Source organism: Serinus canaria, chromosome 2 (assembly GCF_022539315.1).
Source record: "Serinus canaria isolate serCan28SL12 chromosome 2, serCan2020, whole genome shotgun sequence".
Lineage (NCBI taxonomy): Eukaryota > Metazoa > Chordata > Aves > Passeriformes > Fringillidae > Serinus > Serinus canaria.
In genome coordinates this window covers 43,029,648-43,049,676 of record NC_066315.1, presented here as the reverse complement: position 1 = coordinate 43,049,676, position 20,029 = coordinate 43,029,648, and the positions used below count along the sequence as shown (strand labels likewise).

The 20,029-nt window shown below is 38.0% G+C and overlaps 1 protein-coding gene across 1 annotated transcript in view; it reads right to left on the bottom strand.

The window, feature by feature from the left end:
- The window catches only part of ATP2C1 (ATPase secretory pathway Ca2+ transporting 1), a 62,497-nt gene extending 50,799 nt beyond the window's left edge, over positions 1–11,698 (bottom strand). The window contains exon 1 of the mRNA XM_018909653.3: positions 11,259–11,698. Within this exon, the coding sequence (XP_018765198.2) occupies positions 11,259–11,366 (108 nt within the window). The 5' untranslated portion in view covers positions 11,367–11,698. The remainder of the gene's footprint in view (positions 1–11,258) is intronic.
- Between the last annotated feature and the right edge of the window lie 8,331 nt (positions 11,699–20,029).

Here is a 20,029-nt window from a genome sequence, read left to right as displayed (position 1 = left end):
ACATTTCAACAATGAAATTATAAACAGCTAAAAAACCACAGCAATAGCAAAGTTTGAATTTCATTTGAATTGATTCAAGGTTAACGTGCCAAGAATTTCAGTAATGCTGCATATATTACAGACAAGTAAGCTTGCCAAGACTCTCTTGGAAATTCTTCTTGAAGACTATGGGTGAGAGCAAAACAGGGCAAAGGTAATACTCAGTGAGGAGCTGCCAGTTAATAAACAGATGTTTACATAGCTATACAATTTTGGCTCCTGGCAAGAATATGATGACTTTTTTGATAACACACTTAAGCATAATATGTTGGGCTGTGAAATTTTATTCAGACTCAGAGCCAAAAAATGTTATCAAGTGAAAGCATGTGGAAGCTTTTCCGGTTGGGAGGAATTAGTTACAAACTTTTGTTTTACAGGAGAGCCCATATACCTTTTTATTTTTAGTATTACTGCAACCTTCATGTAAATGGAGTCAAAAATACAGAGGATTTTTTCCTCCCTTATGTCTGAAGAGTGTCAAAAAGAGTGGTCTGAAGTCACATTTTTAAAACTGGTAAAGGTTACTGATAAAAGCAATTAATGCAACTACATGCTCTATTGTAGAGACTCCTAACTTTAAGACAGACCCAACTGGTGAACTGAAAAACTAAATCTGTACTCAGATGCTTTCTTAGTCAAAGTTAACAATAAGACTGCAGGGGGAGGAATAAAAACTGCACACACAGGTTATGTAAAATTTAGAAACTTAGTAAAGTACACTTAAAAAAATTACCCAAATTTAACAAGGTTGTTCTGACCTCATTCCCTATCCAACTACACAAGCTTGTGCTAGCACAAAGTGGAGGTGGGAGCAAGTGCTCAGGAGTGTCTCCATACCACTGCTAATGAATATTAATCTTCAGCACAAGGGAATTAAAAAACAAACACACATTTCACAGAAGGCTCCTATCTGCCTTGAAAATAGGTGCTAAAATATTACCCAGCGACATCACCATGTTTAGTAGCCTGACTCCAAATTACAGATCACATGTTCAGTTCATGCATCTCCAAAGGTTGGATACAGCTCCAGCTGAAAGTGACAGGAGTGGATATAGGAGGGACAAACCCCACAGCTACATCATATAAATTGGGAGAGTATATTCCAGCAGGCTGTCGCAATGGGAAGGTTAAAAGGGCCCTGAGGTGCCCCTCTGTCTCCCAGTAATTCAGCAGCTAACGTCAGCTGCATTCTGTGCATCTGCAACAAGCCAAGAAGCACCAGAGGAGGATTTAATTTAAAAAGAGTTGAAAATCGTATCGTAGGCCCTCCTCCCCACCATCTGGCTAGTGGGGACATTCAGTACAATTCAGCATGACAACTGCCTATTCAGAAGGAAGGGAAAAAAAACATTTCTCATTCAGGAAAAAAAATAGGCAGTTCCCATTCCATCTTTGAGGGCCTCCAGCCTAATCCAGATTTGTTGAGGAGTTCTGAGGATACAACTCTATAATTAGAGTACAGAAATTGGTAGTGATAAATCAGCAAAAATCTTGTTTCCTATTTGAAGTTCAGGCTAAAAGTAAATTTTAACTCTGAATTTCCCATATACTATTTTAAACTTGACCAGAATATTTTGATGTCTAATGAGAGGCATGGTTTTTATCCTGCTTCTTTCTTATGTCATATAATAAATTTAAGGTCAGAAGATTATCTTGGGTTGCATTAAGATACTGTTATGAGAACATATCTGTCACATCACATCAATATATTGTACAATTTATGTTTATATTATTTCTATTATATCTATGATTTATTAGATATAATAGAAATTATATATGTCATTAACTAATGACATATATCAGTAGTATATTATTATGTTATACCAAATAATAAATCTATCCAACCATATACCTATGACTTAATTAATATGCAGAAATAAAACAATACCAAGATGTAAATCTTTCTGATTCATCAGTCATTCACCTGTGGAAAATCATCCATGAAGAGAAAAAACAAAACAATCATTGGGAGCCTCTGACATTGTAGCAGCAACATGGATTACTCAGAAATTACTTACGTGCGTATGCATTGAGAACCAAAATCATGACTTGGCTTCTCTTAGAGTTGCAAAATAGGACTCCTGGAGTATTTTCTTCATTAGATTCAGATTTCAGTAAACCAGGTGCTTTTAAGAATTCATCTTTCATGTCTCCCACAATTTTTACTCCAAATGGTTTTCCCTTTTTGAAAACTTGATCTTTGGTTGTTTACAGCCTCACATCTTCAACATTTATGTACAGTGATGCTGTTTTTCTCTTCCAGGGACAGATTATAAAGGATGTAGAATAAACTAACCTTGGTGTTGCAGTTTTTTCCTGTTTATAAAGTCTGTTTTATCCGAAACCATAGCCTCACTGCAATTTCTAAAGAGAGAGAGCTAGGTTTGAATAAATTAAGCTTTGCATCAATTCAGCTGTTACATCCTACAAAATGTAATCAAGATACTCCTTCTAGGGTCAAAGCACAAAGAATGCAGAACTGTAGCAGAGAAGCTGAAAACTGGTGAGGAAAAATAAAGTCCATTTTCAGACTTGCCAAAACCTCTAAAACAGCATTCCCTTTTGCAGTTTGTAGCAAAAGGAATACCACCACTTCCTCCACCAAGCCCTAGGCCACCTAAAGAAGTACATCCTTGCTGAAGAAAAAAAACAAGGGACTTCATTCTTGCAACTCTGCATACAATGGCTTCTGATCCCAATGAGAACTTCTTAGCATCTTTTTTTTGATGAGTTTCAGATTTATTGCAGGTATGCAAGCTTCACAAGCAATTCCCTTTAAACACAACTCTTTTATATATATATTTATTTATAGTTAAATTATTTTGAAGTAGCCTAGTCATTGGTGACAGTAATTCCAAGCAACTTTTTAAAATAGCTGGGGCATGACACCCTGTCCTTCCATGTGAAATTAGCCCTGCCCAAACATAGAGCCTTTTGCTGCACTGTAACTGAAAGAGCAGCTACATGAAATTTGGTCAGGTTTAAAAGTTTCCAGCAGCAATGCCAGCACATCTGAGTCCTATACATAGGATGGTTGCAAATATTATTTTATTTTAGCCCTCAGTGAAAAAGCCATGTGTTACTATGAAAGACAACCACTATTATTGAGATTGCTTTTACTAATTCAGGTTCTCTGCTTTGTCTTCAGGGCTGGGCATAGGCTGTAGCTGCCTATAACAAACTTCCTGTGGATGTAAAGCAAATACCATAAAGAGGCTTTGACATGGCATGAATGCCAGGAGAAGGTCACAACCCAAAGCCTGATGCCTATAACACTGCTGTGTTTAAGCTTTTGTAGTTCCTGGACTTTAATATTTTATTGTTTGATATTACAAGCTGGTTTGTGGAACGGTGCCGTTATATCAAGGAAGTTTGCCTGTGCTGAAAAAAAGCTGCTAATCCTTTTAAGTTGAATAGAAAATCTGGAAAGCATGAACCTCAAAACTTGAATAGAAAGGCCAAATGAAATTTCTCTGGAAAAAAAATCAGAATTTGAAAGGGTAATTCATTTTTGTAATGGTTGTGATTGACAATCCTGGAATTTCTAACACTCGAAAACATTTTCACCTAGCCCTTTTTAATGCCTCTTGAGCAGTATCCACTCTGATTATTTTTAAAATATGGTTAAAAAGTAGCACTGCTATATTTCTGTCTAATTTCCTGGGGAGAAATGTAAATAAATATATGTGTTACTGAGTGCTCATGAGCACAGTAACTCAGCTGTAGCACATAGTCGGTACATCTGATGACACCAGAAGCTAATTTGATAGGGCACAGCTGAGGAAATTAAGTCAAGAAAACAGGAACCAAGCATCTGTTTTGTTTGACTGTCTCAGAACTTTAAATGCTCCTTAAGCTTTGTTGCTTTGTTGGGTCCCTTGTCTTTTCATGACATTAGAAATGCTAAAATGAAGGCTCCAAAAATTAAATCTAATCCATCTGTAAGTGGCAGACATATTGTTATATGAAAAAGAGAGGAAACAGTGGGATAGGGCAGTTTTTTTTTTTTTTTTTTAGTTCCAAATAATTTGTTTCATTTGTAATCAAATAAAGCTTCAGTAGTTGAATATTTCTTAGTCTTCAATTTTTTTCTCTTGGTTTTCAATCCTTGGCATACGTATGTTTACATGCACTGTTCTACCTGTTATTTAAATAAAACTGTAATAGTTGAGCTTAAGGATTAAAGAGAGAACAAGCTTTCTACAACACAGCCTATTCTGTTAAGGATTTTCATTTCACTAGATTTGAGAAGCAGCAGCCTGCCCCACTCCCTTCCTTTCCCAAGGAACACCTGTCAGCAGCAGCCATTCACTCTTGATACTGGCCTAAGTCAAGAATAGTTGAAACACAGAATGGTTTGGGTTGGAAGGGACCATAAACATCATCTGATTCCAACCTCCCTGCCATGGGTAGAGACACCTTTCACTAGACCAGGTTGCTCAGAGCCCCATCCAACCTGGCCCTATCTGATTGATGTGATACCTGTGTCACAAAAAGTGCCTGAATGAAAAAAGTATTTCAGGAAAGGGACTACAATCCTATTTAAAGTGTCAGTGGTGTAAGATTTCTTCAGAAGATCATCTCAAACTTGGACTCCAAAAATAAATAAGCATTGACCATTTAGATTAATACTTCTAAAACATATTAAAATAAGAATTTGAATAAACCATTAGGCCAGAGCTGCCACAGTCCATCAGCAGCTAGATAAGTTCTATTATTTCTGTTTGGAAAGCAGCTCCTTCTTGCTTTTGTGGAAAAGGCAGAAGCTCAGTGCTTTGTGATTAGAATCTTTGCTTAGCCTAGTGGTTTATTCAGGTGGTTTGTATTAGTTTCTGGTTTCTTATGGCAATTCCAAAACCTGCTCATCTTAAAATGTGTCTGTATAGGTAGACATAGCATATGCTTGAAAAATTGTCAGGTCATGTCTGACGCAAAGCAGTGGAGACCCAGCCTATGATTGAAATATGAGATGGTGATTCAACAAAGATGTCTGAAAAGGCAAAACATTAAAGCTTCGATGCCATTGACGATAATTCAAGCAGAAAATCTGCTCTGAGTAAAAAATATGAAGAATCTATACATCCTTGGAAAATTTCATACAGTCCTGACAGGGATTTCTATATGACTACAGGAGAAAGTCTAGCACAAAACCAAATTGGACCAAATGGGGATTTATTCTGATGCAGTCTCTCGAATATTGATTTAAGTGAGCTTAGGAGAAGCTAATGTGACAAAGAACATACCTAAGCTACCCATCTCTATCAGAAAATTTAGAGTTTTCCAAATGAATTTGTGAGCTGCAAGGAACTGCTAGTAATTGTTTTTGACACAATGGAAATAAGTATAAAATATTAAACAACATAATATCCATCAGGCCCAGAGAATCCAAGTATTTTAGATTCTGGAGATACCACTTCCTAGGGATACACAGCACTCAGAGCTTTTATGCTTCAGAACACAAATAAGAGAAATGAGGGAAAATGTTTCATTAGGAAAATTAGTCAAGTCTCTGTTTAACCACAAAAATCAGAGTGCCTTAGTCATTCAAAGCGAGCAGCATTTTTAAAGTGCCATCTTAAATTTAACATATACATTAGTTTTTACATACCAACAAGTAAAAATACCACTGTTATAAACAAAATTAACTAGACATGATAAAGCCATTACACTTAACTTTTCATTAATAACTATACAGATTTCTTAGCTGTCCTAGTAGAGAAAAGTACTATGTCATTTGTAATATCCATGTATTTCATAGAGAACTTACATTGTGAACCTGAGGCACCTACACCAAATGTATCTTTAGATACAGAAATCTTTAGAAAAGCAAAACAAAGCCAGAGTCCAGAGTACCTCTCTCTTTTCTTCCTTTTTTTTTTTTTTTTTTTTTTTTTTTTTGTAAGCCAGCAGTAGCACTTGAACTATCACGGCCATAATAAAAACATTATCGCTGTTACAACACCAGCAACCACAGATGCCACCTCTGCTGAGAGAGACATCTCTCCACACTAAGAGACAGCATCACTTCCAGCTAGAGGTTAACCTGAGGCATTGTTCATCTCAGAGCAGAGATCAAGTGCCAGCTATTTCAGCAAAAGCTGCCAGATCTTTCACTGGATAAAATCATGTCCTGTTCAGACCCTTTAGCTGCATCCTCAGTATCTCTTCTCCAGGCTAACTAACTAAATGTCTGAAGTCTTTCCCACTTGGAAGAGCTGATTCTCGCAAAATCTTAGATTGCCACACGAAATGCCACTTTAAAATGCCTGTAGTCCTGTAATTTCAGGAATTGTGTGTCAAACATACATCAGATTCAGTTACAACAATGTTGCTTGGCATATAACTACCTTTACAAACAAAGGTGAACAGTGCCAATTTGACTCAACTAATGTAGATTTCAGAGCTGTAAGGAATTGTTTATTTCAGTCTGACTCCATATGTAACAGAGAACTTCCATCTGCAAACTGTGTACAAGGACGAGAACTTCTATTTCATCTGTATAAAGTATTTTATAAGCATTTCTAACTACAATTTCAGAGTATGGGCTGACCAGGGCTAAATTATTCCAGATGTTAAATACAGATTGAAACCTTATATCATATTTGCATGCAGCCTGTGAGCTATTTTCTCCTTAATTAAAGATCCATCCTTTTTGAGCACATCTTCCTCAAAGAACATGTTAAATCCTCACTTACTTTGAGATAAGACCTTGACTTGAACAGAGCTGCCATTTTTGGGGAAAACTAAAGATAAGGCAAAATAACAATAAGGCACTAAACAAGCAAGCATCTGATAAGCTCTGTTTGGAGAACATCCTCACCAGAGGATCTGTACACTGTTCCTACTCAGACCTTAGAAGGACCTACAAATCCTGCCCATCACAGCTACAGAGATTTTAAGGAAAGGCAGCTTAATTCCACTCAGCATAGATGCTATTGTCTAACTCTACTCTCAATTCAGTCACTATTTTTAAATTAATTTGATTGGAAAACTTGAGAAAGATAAATACGTTCTATTGGCAATAGCTCTGTCATGACTAGGGGAATGTCCCTCCTGGTCTCCAGCACTCTGGTGTGCTCTGATTGACTGACTTACAAACTGACTGAGCTGTAGCAATCAACCACTACCAGGGATAGGAGTCAAGGATGTTCTCAGTTATCCTCTCCAGGGTAGGCTTTGGGAATTATTCTTTTGAATTCTTGAGAGGTGCAAAGACTGATGGGAGCTTTTCCAGCACATGAAGTACTGCTGATTATTCTCCCCTGTGTGATCTCTTTGATGTAATGCTGCTCTTAAAGACACTTTTAATAGGATGCCTCCCCTCTTACCAATCAGCCTCATTTTCATTAAGCATGTGGGTGTTTCACCTCTTTGAGACTCTCTATCCAGGAGTTCTGCAGTTACTGGGTAAAAGGGACAGATACAGCTCACTTCCTTCAGAAAAGAGGCTAAGAAGGGTTCTGCCAGAGCAGTTGTGTTAACTGTTAAAGAAACACACTCTCAATGCCAAGCACGATGTACAAATCACTCTGTGCTGCCTCAGTTCTGAGCTCCCAAAACTCATTTGGTAGGTTCCCAAAAGGACAAAGCCCCATCTGTTAATTCTCCTGTATAGAACCTCATTGATGGTATCACTCTTATGCATGAATTAATAGCTAGAGAAATTACTTTAGCATTCATCTTGTGGCTGGTGTGTAGCTGAGCAATAATTCTAAAGAAGTATTGGCTGGAAAGGATGTAGGAAATGTCTATTTACTGCTGGGATTCGGGAGGAAAGATGGTGGTTTCTCTGCACAAAATGGTTGGTTCTTCCATTTCCTTTAGCATTGGTCACACACTCTTTGGCAACTGATTATGAATGAAAAAAGCATCCTGTAGTTTCTTCCAGGAAAAGATTTTACCTGAGTCCAGCTGGAATTTTTAACAGGAAGTCTGTGCTTTATGGCCATGTTTTGGAAAGAGGTAACCTCACAATACTCTTGAAAAGTAATTTCCTCAAATGTTAATGAGATATACTCTAACTAGCAACACAGGCAAAAGAAAATAATTTTTTGTTTTGCCAAATGAATTGAAAAATGTTTTCAAGGAAAGCAAATAATCTTGCCAGCATAAACACCATTAAATAAGCCACATACATGCCTTCTATTGTTTTTTTATCTAAGCAGAGAGGCTGCTTAAACATGTTGAAATAATAGGCCTTTCATGTTTGACAGGAAAATAAGTGGCATGTTTCATTTCCTTACTCAGACTGAATTAATATTAAAAACCTCATACTTTCCAAGAACTTAATCATAATAATTTTAATGGAAAAATTCAATGTATAGAATTAGATAAGAATTGCTCTTAAAAAAAATACATATTCTCCTAAGAAAAAGCTATAGAGGTCTAGATAAAAGCCTCATTTAGCCAGAATTACCTCCTAAACTCAACTGTGCAGTTAAAATGTCACTTCCTCTCAAACTCTTACCATGTAGCCACAAAACACATTTGCATACCATTTCTAGAAGGCTTGTTAAAAAGCTTTCAGATTTCTTTGCTTTAAAAGATTCAAGTTTGAATTAAAAGAAGAGAAAAATCTCAAAGATCATATATAATTCCATTATTGGATCATACTTCCTCAAGTCCATGCTCCTGGGCCTTGTGTGTTCAGTCAGGAACGATTCCAGAAGTTGATCCAAGAAAAGAAACATTTAATACACTGCCAGTATTGAAATAGTCTTCTCAAAGCATATTGTATGGTATAAGAACTGAAGCGAGCAAGTTTATCCTTCTTAGTATAAGTCTGGATGTTCTTATCTATACACACGTCCTTCTTATAATCTGTTTATATCTTGGACTTCATGAAAAGCCCTGGTAATTTCCAGAATCTGTAGTTTCTGAACAATACACATTTATTTACCAGCTTTAGTTTTTACTGATATATTTCATGTCTAATGCTCTTACTGATGATCAGTTTCTAAGCAACTGGTAAACAGGATTTTTTAGTTGTCAGTTTCCAGAGGAAATTGCAACTCATTAAAGTGAGCATGCAAAGCTAACCTCAGATTGTAGCCATTACACTTATTTTAATGCTGTATTTCATTTAAAATGTTTGATCAGAGAACAAGTCTCCTAGGATGCATAGCTTTTCTGGAACACCACAGTGAACAGCAGTTCTTCAACAAGCCTCATTACATTCAGTGCACAATATCAAGCAATGTAAAGAGAATGAATAGTAGCACCACATTCAGTTCATTTTATATTGATAAAGCTTTTTGTCTCAGGACTAACATTCTAATAACCACATCAATGCTTGTTTTGATTAAATGGATTTCTTCCAGCAGTGGGAGCAGCAGTGACAGAAGTATATTGCACTAAGGAGATTCACATACTTATGGAGGCGGAATGATTAAATTTAGCATCAAGTTACAGGTTGCTCTCTAATTCAATCTCTAATTCTCTCATTCAGTTCCACCAATGAACGTTTAAGTTACAACTGGCCTGTGCATCCTCTGAAGTTCAGCTGTCAGGATAAACCTTGAACAATTCAAAAGTTACTGGCCAACTAACCCTGCATGCATCCTTTGCTTGTGATTTTTGCCTCTGTGACTGGACAAGCACACCTATGTGCATGAGACAAAACCTATCAGAACAGAACATGACAATAGCACAGTTAGAATGTGCTAAGCTGTCTGGAACCTAGATTTAATGCCCACTGAGATCAGAAAAGGGTGAATAATGAGAAAACAACAGAAACCCTCAAAGGAAAATGCATTTATCTACTAGTAACATTTATTAAAAGACATTCAGTCAGTGTTAAGCAAACCATCCCAAGGACTTACCCTGCTAAATAAAAGACTGTGATCCTCAGAAATAAAGAGCTTATTTTCAACACCATGCAGGGCAGCTTCCAGAGCAAAACTGCACTCTGTGTTTGTAGAGTCAAAGCAGCAAGCGTTACTATGTGGTATCAGCCCTGCCAACATCTGACAAACCCAAGGAGAACGAACACAATGTTTCTTTAAGCATGTAGTGCTTGAGCTGTTAGCCATTGTAAAAACATTAGGAGCAAGAAAGAAAATAATGAACATTACTGCACCAAAACAGGAAAAGCAGATTTCCCTCCCACCCACCCCCTGCCAGTTACAGCCCTGGCACTTTTTATTTCCAAACTATATCATGGCAAAGGAATGTGTCTTTCTTTGCCTGATGACCTCTCTTTTGGAGAAGTATGCTATTCAGCATAATTTAGCACACAGAGAACAAAGAAGTTTAACTGTTTCAAAGGAATGCAGAATTTCAGTTCTTGTTATAGATCTTATTCTTCTGAATGCTCATCACACAGCTTAATATCCAGCACATATGGAATGAAAAGGAACAGTAACTCATCAGAGACGGCCTCATTCCAGACTCACCCCTTCTCCCCCCGCCCATGCAAAACAGCTTCCATTTCCTTGTGAAACAGCAACAGCTTCAGATTACAATTCAGTTCTCCTAAGGATATTCATACTGCATTTAAGTTGAGAAATCATAATCTACCAAAACATTTAAGAATTCAGGTTACAAGCCCTACTGCCAAGACTGCAACCTTTTATTTAACACAGATTTACATGACAAAGGGCCCAAATACTGACCAGTGCCTACACCTGATCTTAAAAGAAAAAAAATCTCTTAGAAAAGATAAAGCCTTTACAGAACAGAGAACAGCACAGCATAAAGCTTATGGTTAAGAAAAGAGTTAAAAGAAGGGAAGTCTGGTTTATTTTTTAATATATATTATATACCTACTTAGAAATTCATTTTGTCAAATATACCCCCCTTATCATAACAAGCAGATTCAAGACTATGTGAAATATAAGGAAGTTCAACAATTTTTTTACACAGCTAGTATGGAGATGAGTGGTTCAAGATGAACTGGAATTACACTGAAAACAGCTCATGACAGCAGTGAAAGATGGGCTTCTGTGATCTTCAAGAGGCAGGTAATGACTAATTAAACCTTCATGGTCTCTCAATGCTTAAAGTCTCCAGTAATTTCCTCAGAATCAAAAATTATTTGTTCTCAGAGCAAATTTTTTCAAATTCACAGGGCTCTCATAAAATCCTAAATAGAACCATTACTCGCAGATACTGACATTTAAAAAGCAGTGCAGCTAAACTTGTGATCCTCCCCTGTAAGATATGGCTAGGTCACCCCCAGGGTTACAACTGAAGTAGTTCTTTTTTTAATTTGCTTTTACCTTTTCTTGAATCCTCTTGGCTTTCACTGTCGATATAAGTTTCCAAATTGCATGGATAGGAAGCTTTATGAAACAGGAGAAGACAGATTTATGCAGCACATTATCCATAATTTAGGCAATTTCTCTTACTGCTTCCCTGTTTGGAGTTCTGAATGCATGTTTTCCTCCTCTTCCCAAAGACTCGTAGTCCTCGACTGTTGCACAATCCTTTCCTGTAGAGCAACTGGTGAAAATCAAAACATCAAATGCAGAGCCTCCAACAAATGACTAGTGTTAAAGTGCCACAAGGGCAGTGTGAGCTGCAAGAACTGAGGGGCAGTTCTACCAAATGCAAATCATTTCCCTGGCAGCCTGCTCAAACAGCTCTACTTCTGGTAAGAACATTCTGCTGCAAAATCAAGTAACAGTAACCAGCTCCATTTTTCCTAGCCCCCCTAATGCCTGATGCCTCTTAAAGCTTGTTCAGCTGCAGTAAAGAGGTTAGAAAACTGCTGTTTCCAGCACATTCACCCCTCCTCCTCAAGCTGCATTTCACCGACTGCACTGTCTGGTTTCACTTTTGTTTCACACACAATCCTGTTATGTGGATTTCAGTCAGATTAATGCTTTTGTTCATTCCCCGCTTTCTAAACTGGAACTGCAAGGCACCAGTCACAGAGCATAACAGTGCAAGCTCAGATAAAGCTTAGCTTGCAGCTAGGGGCTTTGCTTTGAATCTTACCTGCAAACTCATTTCCTTCAAAGTCATTACATTTGTCTTTATGACCCCTTCTCTCCTTTGCACTTTTGATCAGCAGACAAGTATTTGTCTGGCTTTTGTGGTGGATGGAAAAGCAGCAAAGCACATTTCCATCAAATATCATCCTAAGTTTCAGAATTATGGAAGTTTGGGTGGATGTCTTCCTCTCTCTGCTGTTGTTTTTGACCTTTTATGCAGACAAGTCACAGAGCTGGGATCTTTTTACAGTAAAGCAATTCAGTCCTCACTACAACTCCCAAGTTTTTAAGTCTTTCCTAAGGTATGTCTCTATCCATAATAAATAATTTTAATGTAAGTCCCTACCCAGACCATTCTATGATTCTATTATTTAGATCTTGGATAGCGCTACAGAATTTATCCTGAAGCAATTAAATACAGCTGCTAAAGACTAACCAGCCAGAGAATGTTATGTGCCTCGTGCATATCAACATTTGTGGGAGGCAAAAGAAATAATTTCTTTACCTTGTCAGCCATATAGTAGGGAAATAATACTGCTTTGCAGGACTCTTCTCCCACTCCTCCTTTTCAGGTCTCACAGCTACAAAAAAGCTTTCAATGGATTCAGGAAAAAATCCAAGACAGATTTACATGTTTGTTTTCTGTGTTAACTCATCCCACACTACTTGCACATATCCCTCCCTTCAGGTTTGATGCCTGACACAGGCAAACATTCTGACATTTCCTGCTTGGAAATGTGCCTTCAACAAACCCTTTTTGTGTTCCTAAATGACTGTTGGGTGCTTATATTTCAGCCCATCTGTTTGGATGGCAGTCAGCCTGCTCACAAGGTGATCTTCCTGTTTCACTTCCTATCCAGAGATGCCAGCCAATTTTGGGCTCTCGGCACAATACCTCTCCTGCCCTCACTTTGGTACAAAGCCCTGCTGAGTCAGAATCACTGTTCCTGTGCTTTATAAAATTTGTTGGCACTTGGGTGACTCTGACCACCTGAGCAGCAGAGGAAGAAAACTGGAGTTGTCAGCACTGTAAATTGCCAAGTGCATTCGTTACTGTGAAGCCAGGAGGATGTTACAAAGATCAGTGACACATCGTAGCATGGGAATTTTAATTGCTCTGCAAAGACAGGATCCCCACATGCAGAAGGACAAAAATAATAAAAGCAAAAACAGAAGCCACAGGCATAAAAGAGTCAAGCAGGGAAAAACACTGAGCTCCACTTTGCTGTACTGATTCCTTTAAAATAAGATATACTAGGACATTTTTGTTTTGTATAACCTCAGACTTTTACCTAAAATCACAGTGTTATGTTTATGCCATTCCCTGAAAAATCATACCAGGCTGAAGTTGCTTCTTTGCAAAGTTCTGAAGTGCATGTCCAAGCTCTTTCAGAGGAATAGAGCACCATAGGTTTGCTTCAGATTGACCTAAGGACAGTGTTTACTCTCAGCAGGCACTTGTACACTTACCCCTTCTGTGCTCCATATGGGTGCTTAGGGAGCACAAAGGGAGACATCTGCAGTAATCCAGATGGATGCAGCATCAGAAGTGTGGACAGCATCAACTGGTTGAACAATACCTTGGCAAACATCAGAATTCTGCATTTCCTTGATTAGCACCTGAAGTCTTTATTGAAACAGAGAGAAAGGTTTCTTAGAGAGGAAATATTTGCACAATCAAGAGTAAGTCAGTGGGTACGTATCACAAATGTTCTTCTGCCCTCCACCCTGTTTAAGAAAAGAAGTAACAAGCCAAGAAAAGCAAAGACAGGCTTTCAACAAACAGTATCAGCTGTCACAATGTTTTAGTTTAAGGGTTGTAGTGAAAAAGTCTCCTTTCTCTGATGTAAAATAATGTGACAAAATTTCCAAACGTGTTCTGACACCTGAAAGAACAGTTTCTTGTTGTACCCTGTATTTTAACTAAAGAAATCCCCTCACTTTCTCATTACATGGTATGTTTAAAAGAAAATGGTAGAAATTTAAACATTCTGACTTTGCCTAGGAATTAATCAAATTTATTCTAAAATAATGATCTATTATTTGTTCAGAAAACAGCAAACAACAGAGACTAAACTTCATGGCTCCGGCCTGGCAACTATCCAGTATCAACAAGAATAGCACTAACCTATTTGTTCAACTAATTCTTGTGTTATCAGTCAAGGTGAATTGAGCATCTCCCACACAGCACTTAGACAGCCCCTGCCCTGTATCATAAGCTTCTCTAATGACAGTAATAAAATATATCACTAGCAGCCAAAATCCACAAACAGCATTCAGATCCTGTGTAATAGTAGCAAATAATTCTCTTTTCACTGAGTGAATAAAACCTGCACCAAAATAGAAATGTGTATGCATCTACATCTGCATAGGTATATGCGTATGATTGTATAGATATAGGTACTACTTATGTACACAGTGCCCCCACCCTGAAAACACACTTAGGAGCTGGTGAACAAACACAGACTTTGTCCTACTAGTCAGTGCAAGCTGCTGGCAGCAGGACAGGCAGAAGCAGGTAATTCTTGCTCATTGGGAGCTGTTTAATTGTCTTCTCTAAAATATCATGATATCTCAGCCAGACACGTTTGCATTCTAAAGCCTCAAAGTTCCTCTGTCCCAAGGAAACCATGGCATTTGGGTCCTTGAAGCATATCCTATATAAAGGAAGTATTGCATTTTGGCTTTGTGTACTGTCAGAATAAGAATTTGCTTCTTCCCCCATCTCCCCCCACCTCATTGCTTTGGTAAGTAACAACTCCAGCAGAGGTGTTAGTCCAATATTTTCAACTAATCTGATTTTCTGTATTTTTGAGCAAGATTTATTACTTCAATTCTAGTTAAAACTTGATCCAGTTCCTTTTTTTCTTTAATTTGGAATGATGCAAACTGTATCTTTGATATGCATCACTAATTTAGATTTTCTAGGATTTTAATGCTTCACTTTTAGTTCCATGTCCAGTAACAGTCTCCCGAGTCCAAAAAAGACATGATTATACTGGAGAATGTCCAGAAAAGAGCCATGAAGATAATTAAGGGACTGGAATATCTATTATGGGAGGAGAAACAGAGAGCTGTGACTGTTTAGTCTGGAGTAGGGCAGACTCAGGGGGATCTTCTTAATATGCATAAATACCTGAGAGGCTGAAATGAAGAAGGAGGAGCTTGACTTCTCAGCAGTGCCCTGTGAAAGGACTGGAGGAAACGGGCAGAAACTGAAATGCACTAAGTTCCATGTAAATATAATTATTTGTTTATTAAACCACTGTTACAGTGATGAAGCATTGAAACCTCCTGCTAGAAAGGTTGTGAGAGTCTTCAGCTTTGGACAAGTTCAAAGCCTTGCAATCAGTCCTGAGCAGTCTGCTCTTTTGGACTTTGCTTTGAGCGTGGTATTGTACTACACCATCTCCAAGGAATCCCTTCCAACCTCAGCTGTTCTATGATTCTGTGCAATTATAAGCTATTACTATAAAGAAACCCTAAGGAAATGCAAATGGCATCATTAATTCTGCGTAAAAGTAAGTGCTTTTTAAAGAAAGAAGATACAGTTAAAGAAATGTCACCAGTAAACTGATCCCCAAATATATAGATTCATTGCTGATGCAGTGCCAAAAAATAATATTTCCTTTTATTGCAAGAAAATTTGCCTGAGTTTCCAGAATGCTTCTCAAGCATAATACAGCACTCTTGTGTAGAGGCATTCACACAGGCATCAAATAACTACAAATACTGGAAGTCTGGTTGCCAACAGCTTACTTGAAACTGTTGGACCAAATAACTGGTCTATAATTCCTCCTAGATGCTGAAGTGTTTTCAGAATTTTTTCTACCTTTCCCAAGCATGCATGAAGCAGTTTGCTTCCCCCTTTTCTTCCTTATTTCCCAAGAATACAAAGTCACGAGGAGCAACTGGCTGCCATGGTAATTCTGCTGCACCAGGGCTTCAATCTAGATGACGTCACTCTAAGAAAAGAGAGACCCCAGCTGTAAAAAAAAGCTCAAAACCCAGCACCCTTTTCTCAAAACTTCTTTTCTTGGATATGCTCTTCATGCTCACCCAATTTACCCTGCCCAGTCAGAAGATAATGTCAAATATTCGGTTTTGCAGGAAAGGGAAGGAACAAGTTGATAAGATGATAGACAAAGGCTGAGACTTCTACACTTATGTCCTCCTGCGTTTTCCTTGACCAAAGCATTTCCTCCCATTGCATTGTGCCAAATAAAGGAATGCATCAGAAGTCAATGGATCATAAGCAGGGTGTGTGATGAGGTGTCACATGGCTGAGAGGTGGCTGTCAGTGGAACACACTGTGCTCATGTGCCTCTCAGAGGCCATGTACACAGATCTATCAGCCCAGCACTGCTTTCAGAAACTTAATTCCTTTAATAGCCAACCTTGAGGTCACAATCAAAGAGTTAATTTCCCATGATTAACTGGCTGAAGTTTTACACCCATAGTGCCACACTAGAAACACTGAATAGATATTCTTCACTAGAAACACAGAATAGATATTCCTATAGCCCTGTCCTACAAATGACCTACCTTTTACTCTCTTCACAGCAAGGAAAGCTATTTGTCTTTTTAAAGCTCCATGGTATTAGGATTTGGGCCCCATTTGTTACCCACTCTCCTAGTTCTTCCCGTTAACGAGCTCTAATCAGCAGCCTTCCATTTTATTAAGTGTCACCCTCTAGTGCATTGCTTAAATTTATCTAAATTAAAATCGTACCCTATTTAAAATTTGCCTCTTGCTCTAAAATCTCTTGATCAATCATTCTGTAGTTTCAGCCTAGCCTCTACAAATTTGATCAATGCATGCTTCATTTTGTCTTCCAGATTGTTTAATAGAAACCTTAATTAGTGCCTTCATTAATTAATACCAGACCTGATACTGATTCAGAGATATCCCATTTGATAGCTCCCTCACCACTGGTGTTTCGTTGTTAACTATCCTGACTGTGCAGCCCAGGCAATTCTGTATTCACGTTACAGGTTTATGAAGCTGAGAAGGGCTTTTTCCTCCTCAATTCTTCCTGAAGGAGCTTCCCACACATAGCAACAAGAAGCCATGGTAGAGTTAGATAACAGAAATCCACTGTGTTTTCACTTGTCTATTAAACACATAATATACTGCAGCTTATTAACTTAGTCTGAACAAAAAAGTTCAACTAATTATTCACATATGTCTCAAAGGAGCATGAAAATCTCTTCTTTGCTGCACTGATGGACTGTGGCTTAGTTTTAGGGTGCTTCACAGAGCCGCGGGGCTAGAAAGGTCAGGTGGAAGTTCACTGCTTGTGAGCCTGGCAGCCAGCTGAGCTTTTTCTCACCTCTACTCTTTCACCAAGGTTTAACTCATTACATCACCACAGTCTTATCTGTCTAGCCCAGTTAGTTTTCCTATAACATTTTTAGGGTTGTATCCTCAAGTTCCTTTAGCATTGTATCCTCAAGTTTGCCTTCAAACACTCGAAAGCAGGTAGCAGCCCATCCGAAAACCCACTAAGCTCCTAGCCAGCAGAAAGTGCCTGAAGGGTAGAAGAAGGGGGCCTTCACTCCTTAGTTTTTCTTTTTTCAGACACACAACTCTTCCAGCTTCTAAGAGGACTCATCTGAACAGTTTCCATATCTTACTCAGAAGAGCCCTAAGCCAAAGCACTTCCCCTGGAGATTTGCTTAAGGTAGAGAACACTTAGAGTTACAGTCCAGGTTCTAAACAAGAGCACTTATTTAAGGCATAATCAGAGACACACAAGGTCAGATTACTGAGAAAACTCTCTCCTGTGTTCAAGTACAAGCTCTGCAGAAATTGCATCCTGGACACCAAGGACTAGATCTGCAAGTGTACTTAGGGTTACAAGACTTATATGTGCCAAGAGCCCCATAAGAGACTGTGGGAAAACAGCAAAGTCTTTCTCAAACTAAGCCTGATTCCAGCAATTCACCTTTAAACACTTAGCATTCGCTTTTCAAAATATTCCCCTCATTAGACTAGGCAAAGATAACAAGGAAATTCAACATACATTGAATGTCAGATTTGGCATGCAACTTTCTCCTTGAAAGTAAGGAGTCTCCTCACTCAAGTGAAAGTAGCCCCTTTTAGCAATTGAACTTTACTCCTAAAACTGCTTGCACAATTTCTTCCACTTTATTTTCTTGTGACTTCATACCTACGCAAAACCTTTTTTCCTTTTGAATGTACCCACCATTCTCAAGATAATTCAACAATTGAGAAATAAAAATAACTAACCTTTTTTCCCATCTTCTCATGGTCTGTAATTCTTTTCAAGGCCCTTCCAAATGCTCCCCTAGGAACATCCCTCTTACATAAATACTACATACCACAGAGGAGGAAAGGAAAAGGATTGAAGGATTGCAATATTGGCTTTATAAGAGCTCACCTTAGGTTCCCTTCCTCTCACTTAAAACACCTAGCCTAGAGTATGATTTAAGGAGATAACAGCTCAATAATTCTATATTTTTTTTCTTCTTGTCTCTATGAAGATCTCAGACTTGAGGCTTGTGAGTTAAGCAAGCAAGGAGAGGAGATGGTGTGAGTGCATGAAATGTGCCTTATCCTACAGTGGAGAATGTGAATCCTGCCACTGACAGGATGTGAAGGATCTAATTGAAAGCATATATGTCATTTGAAAGCTGGTGGAGAGTAAGGACCAATTGCTGAGCACCTGAAACTCCAGGTGCAATTAATAATTCAGCTGCTTAGCATCTACTGAAAAAAACCCACACCCTATTTCATAAAAGATTCCAATTTAGAATATGTATCTCTAAGGGCAATTCATTTATCTATTGATCAGACTAAAAGAAGAATGTGTTGGAAACCTACATGCAGCTAAAAGGAAGAGCCAGCATGATAGTTTAGAATAAAAGCTTGCCCAACAGGCTCTGAATTTCATGTTGTAAATTGGCAAACATCTGACTTGAAGAATTGTATTTGAAAGTAAAAAAGACATTCAGAAAATGGATTCTGAAAAATTATGTCTGGTTTAGTCTTTATCTGTTTCTATATCAAAGGACACTCTTCCTAGTAGCTACGTGTCAATCTCTTCTTTCTGCCTTGTACACACTCCAAAAATTATTTTAGAATTGAATTATCTGTCAGTTTTGGATAGCCTGGATATCTAGTGCAGATGATATACAGTCACTTTAAAGACATCAAGAAGAAGCTATTGCTCCCATTATGCACAGATGATCAAAAAAGTGTGCCTAGAGAATAATAGAGGGCTGTATTATTTTCTGTTTTACAAATCAATGATGTGTCTAACTGAGAGCACCCATAGCCAGATGTATCATCATGTCACAAAAACCAGCTGCAGGAATGGAAAGACATGAGACAGACAGTGGTCATGAATAGTCCTACAAAAGCTTTTATATGAAGAAGGACTGAAAAGATGCAAACTGTTTAGAGCCGGAAGGAGACAGACACAGAGGGAAATGAAAGACTGTGGAAGAACTAGGTAAGGCACATCTGAAACACAGGAAGGAAGTCTGTTTTTTTTAAATAGATTTTCTTTTGAATAAAATAGGAAGTGATTAAAATGTGGAATTTTTTTTTTCTGCATGTCATCTCAGGGGTCAAATGTTACTCAGATTCAAAAGAAGATTGAACAAGTAAGTATATAATGGGAACATTCATTAGAAAGGGTGCAGACTGGGATATCAAACTGTATGCTTCAGGGCAAAGGTCCCTCATCAACTCTAAGGAATTAGAAACCAGACTTTTATAAGCAGTTATTCTGGCAGGCAAGGAAAGAATTGTGAATTCATTTATAATGCCTTTGACCTAAAACACAAGGGGAGAATAGAGATGCAAAAAAGAAATAGAAATAAAATTAGTAAACAGACAAATGAATCAACATGTAGTTACTTAGAGAGAAAATCCCCAACTTACTCCTTAGAAGAAAAAAAAAAAGGGATGAAACATCAGTTAGCCTGAGAGAAACTCAAGGTTCTGAGGTTAGGCCCAATGAGGTGGAACTATGAAAAGACAGGAAAAGTGTTCCAAATTTTTTGAGTAAAAGAACATCACAATT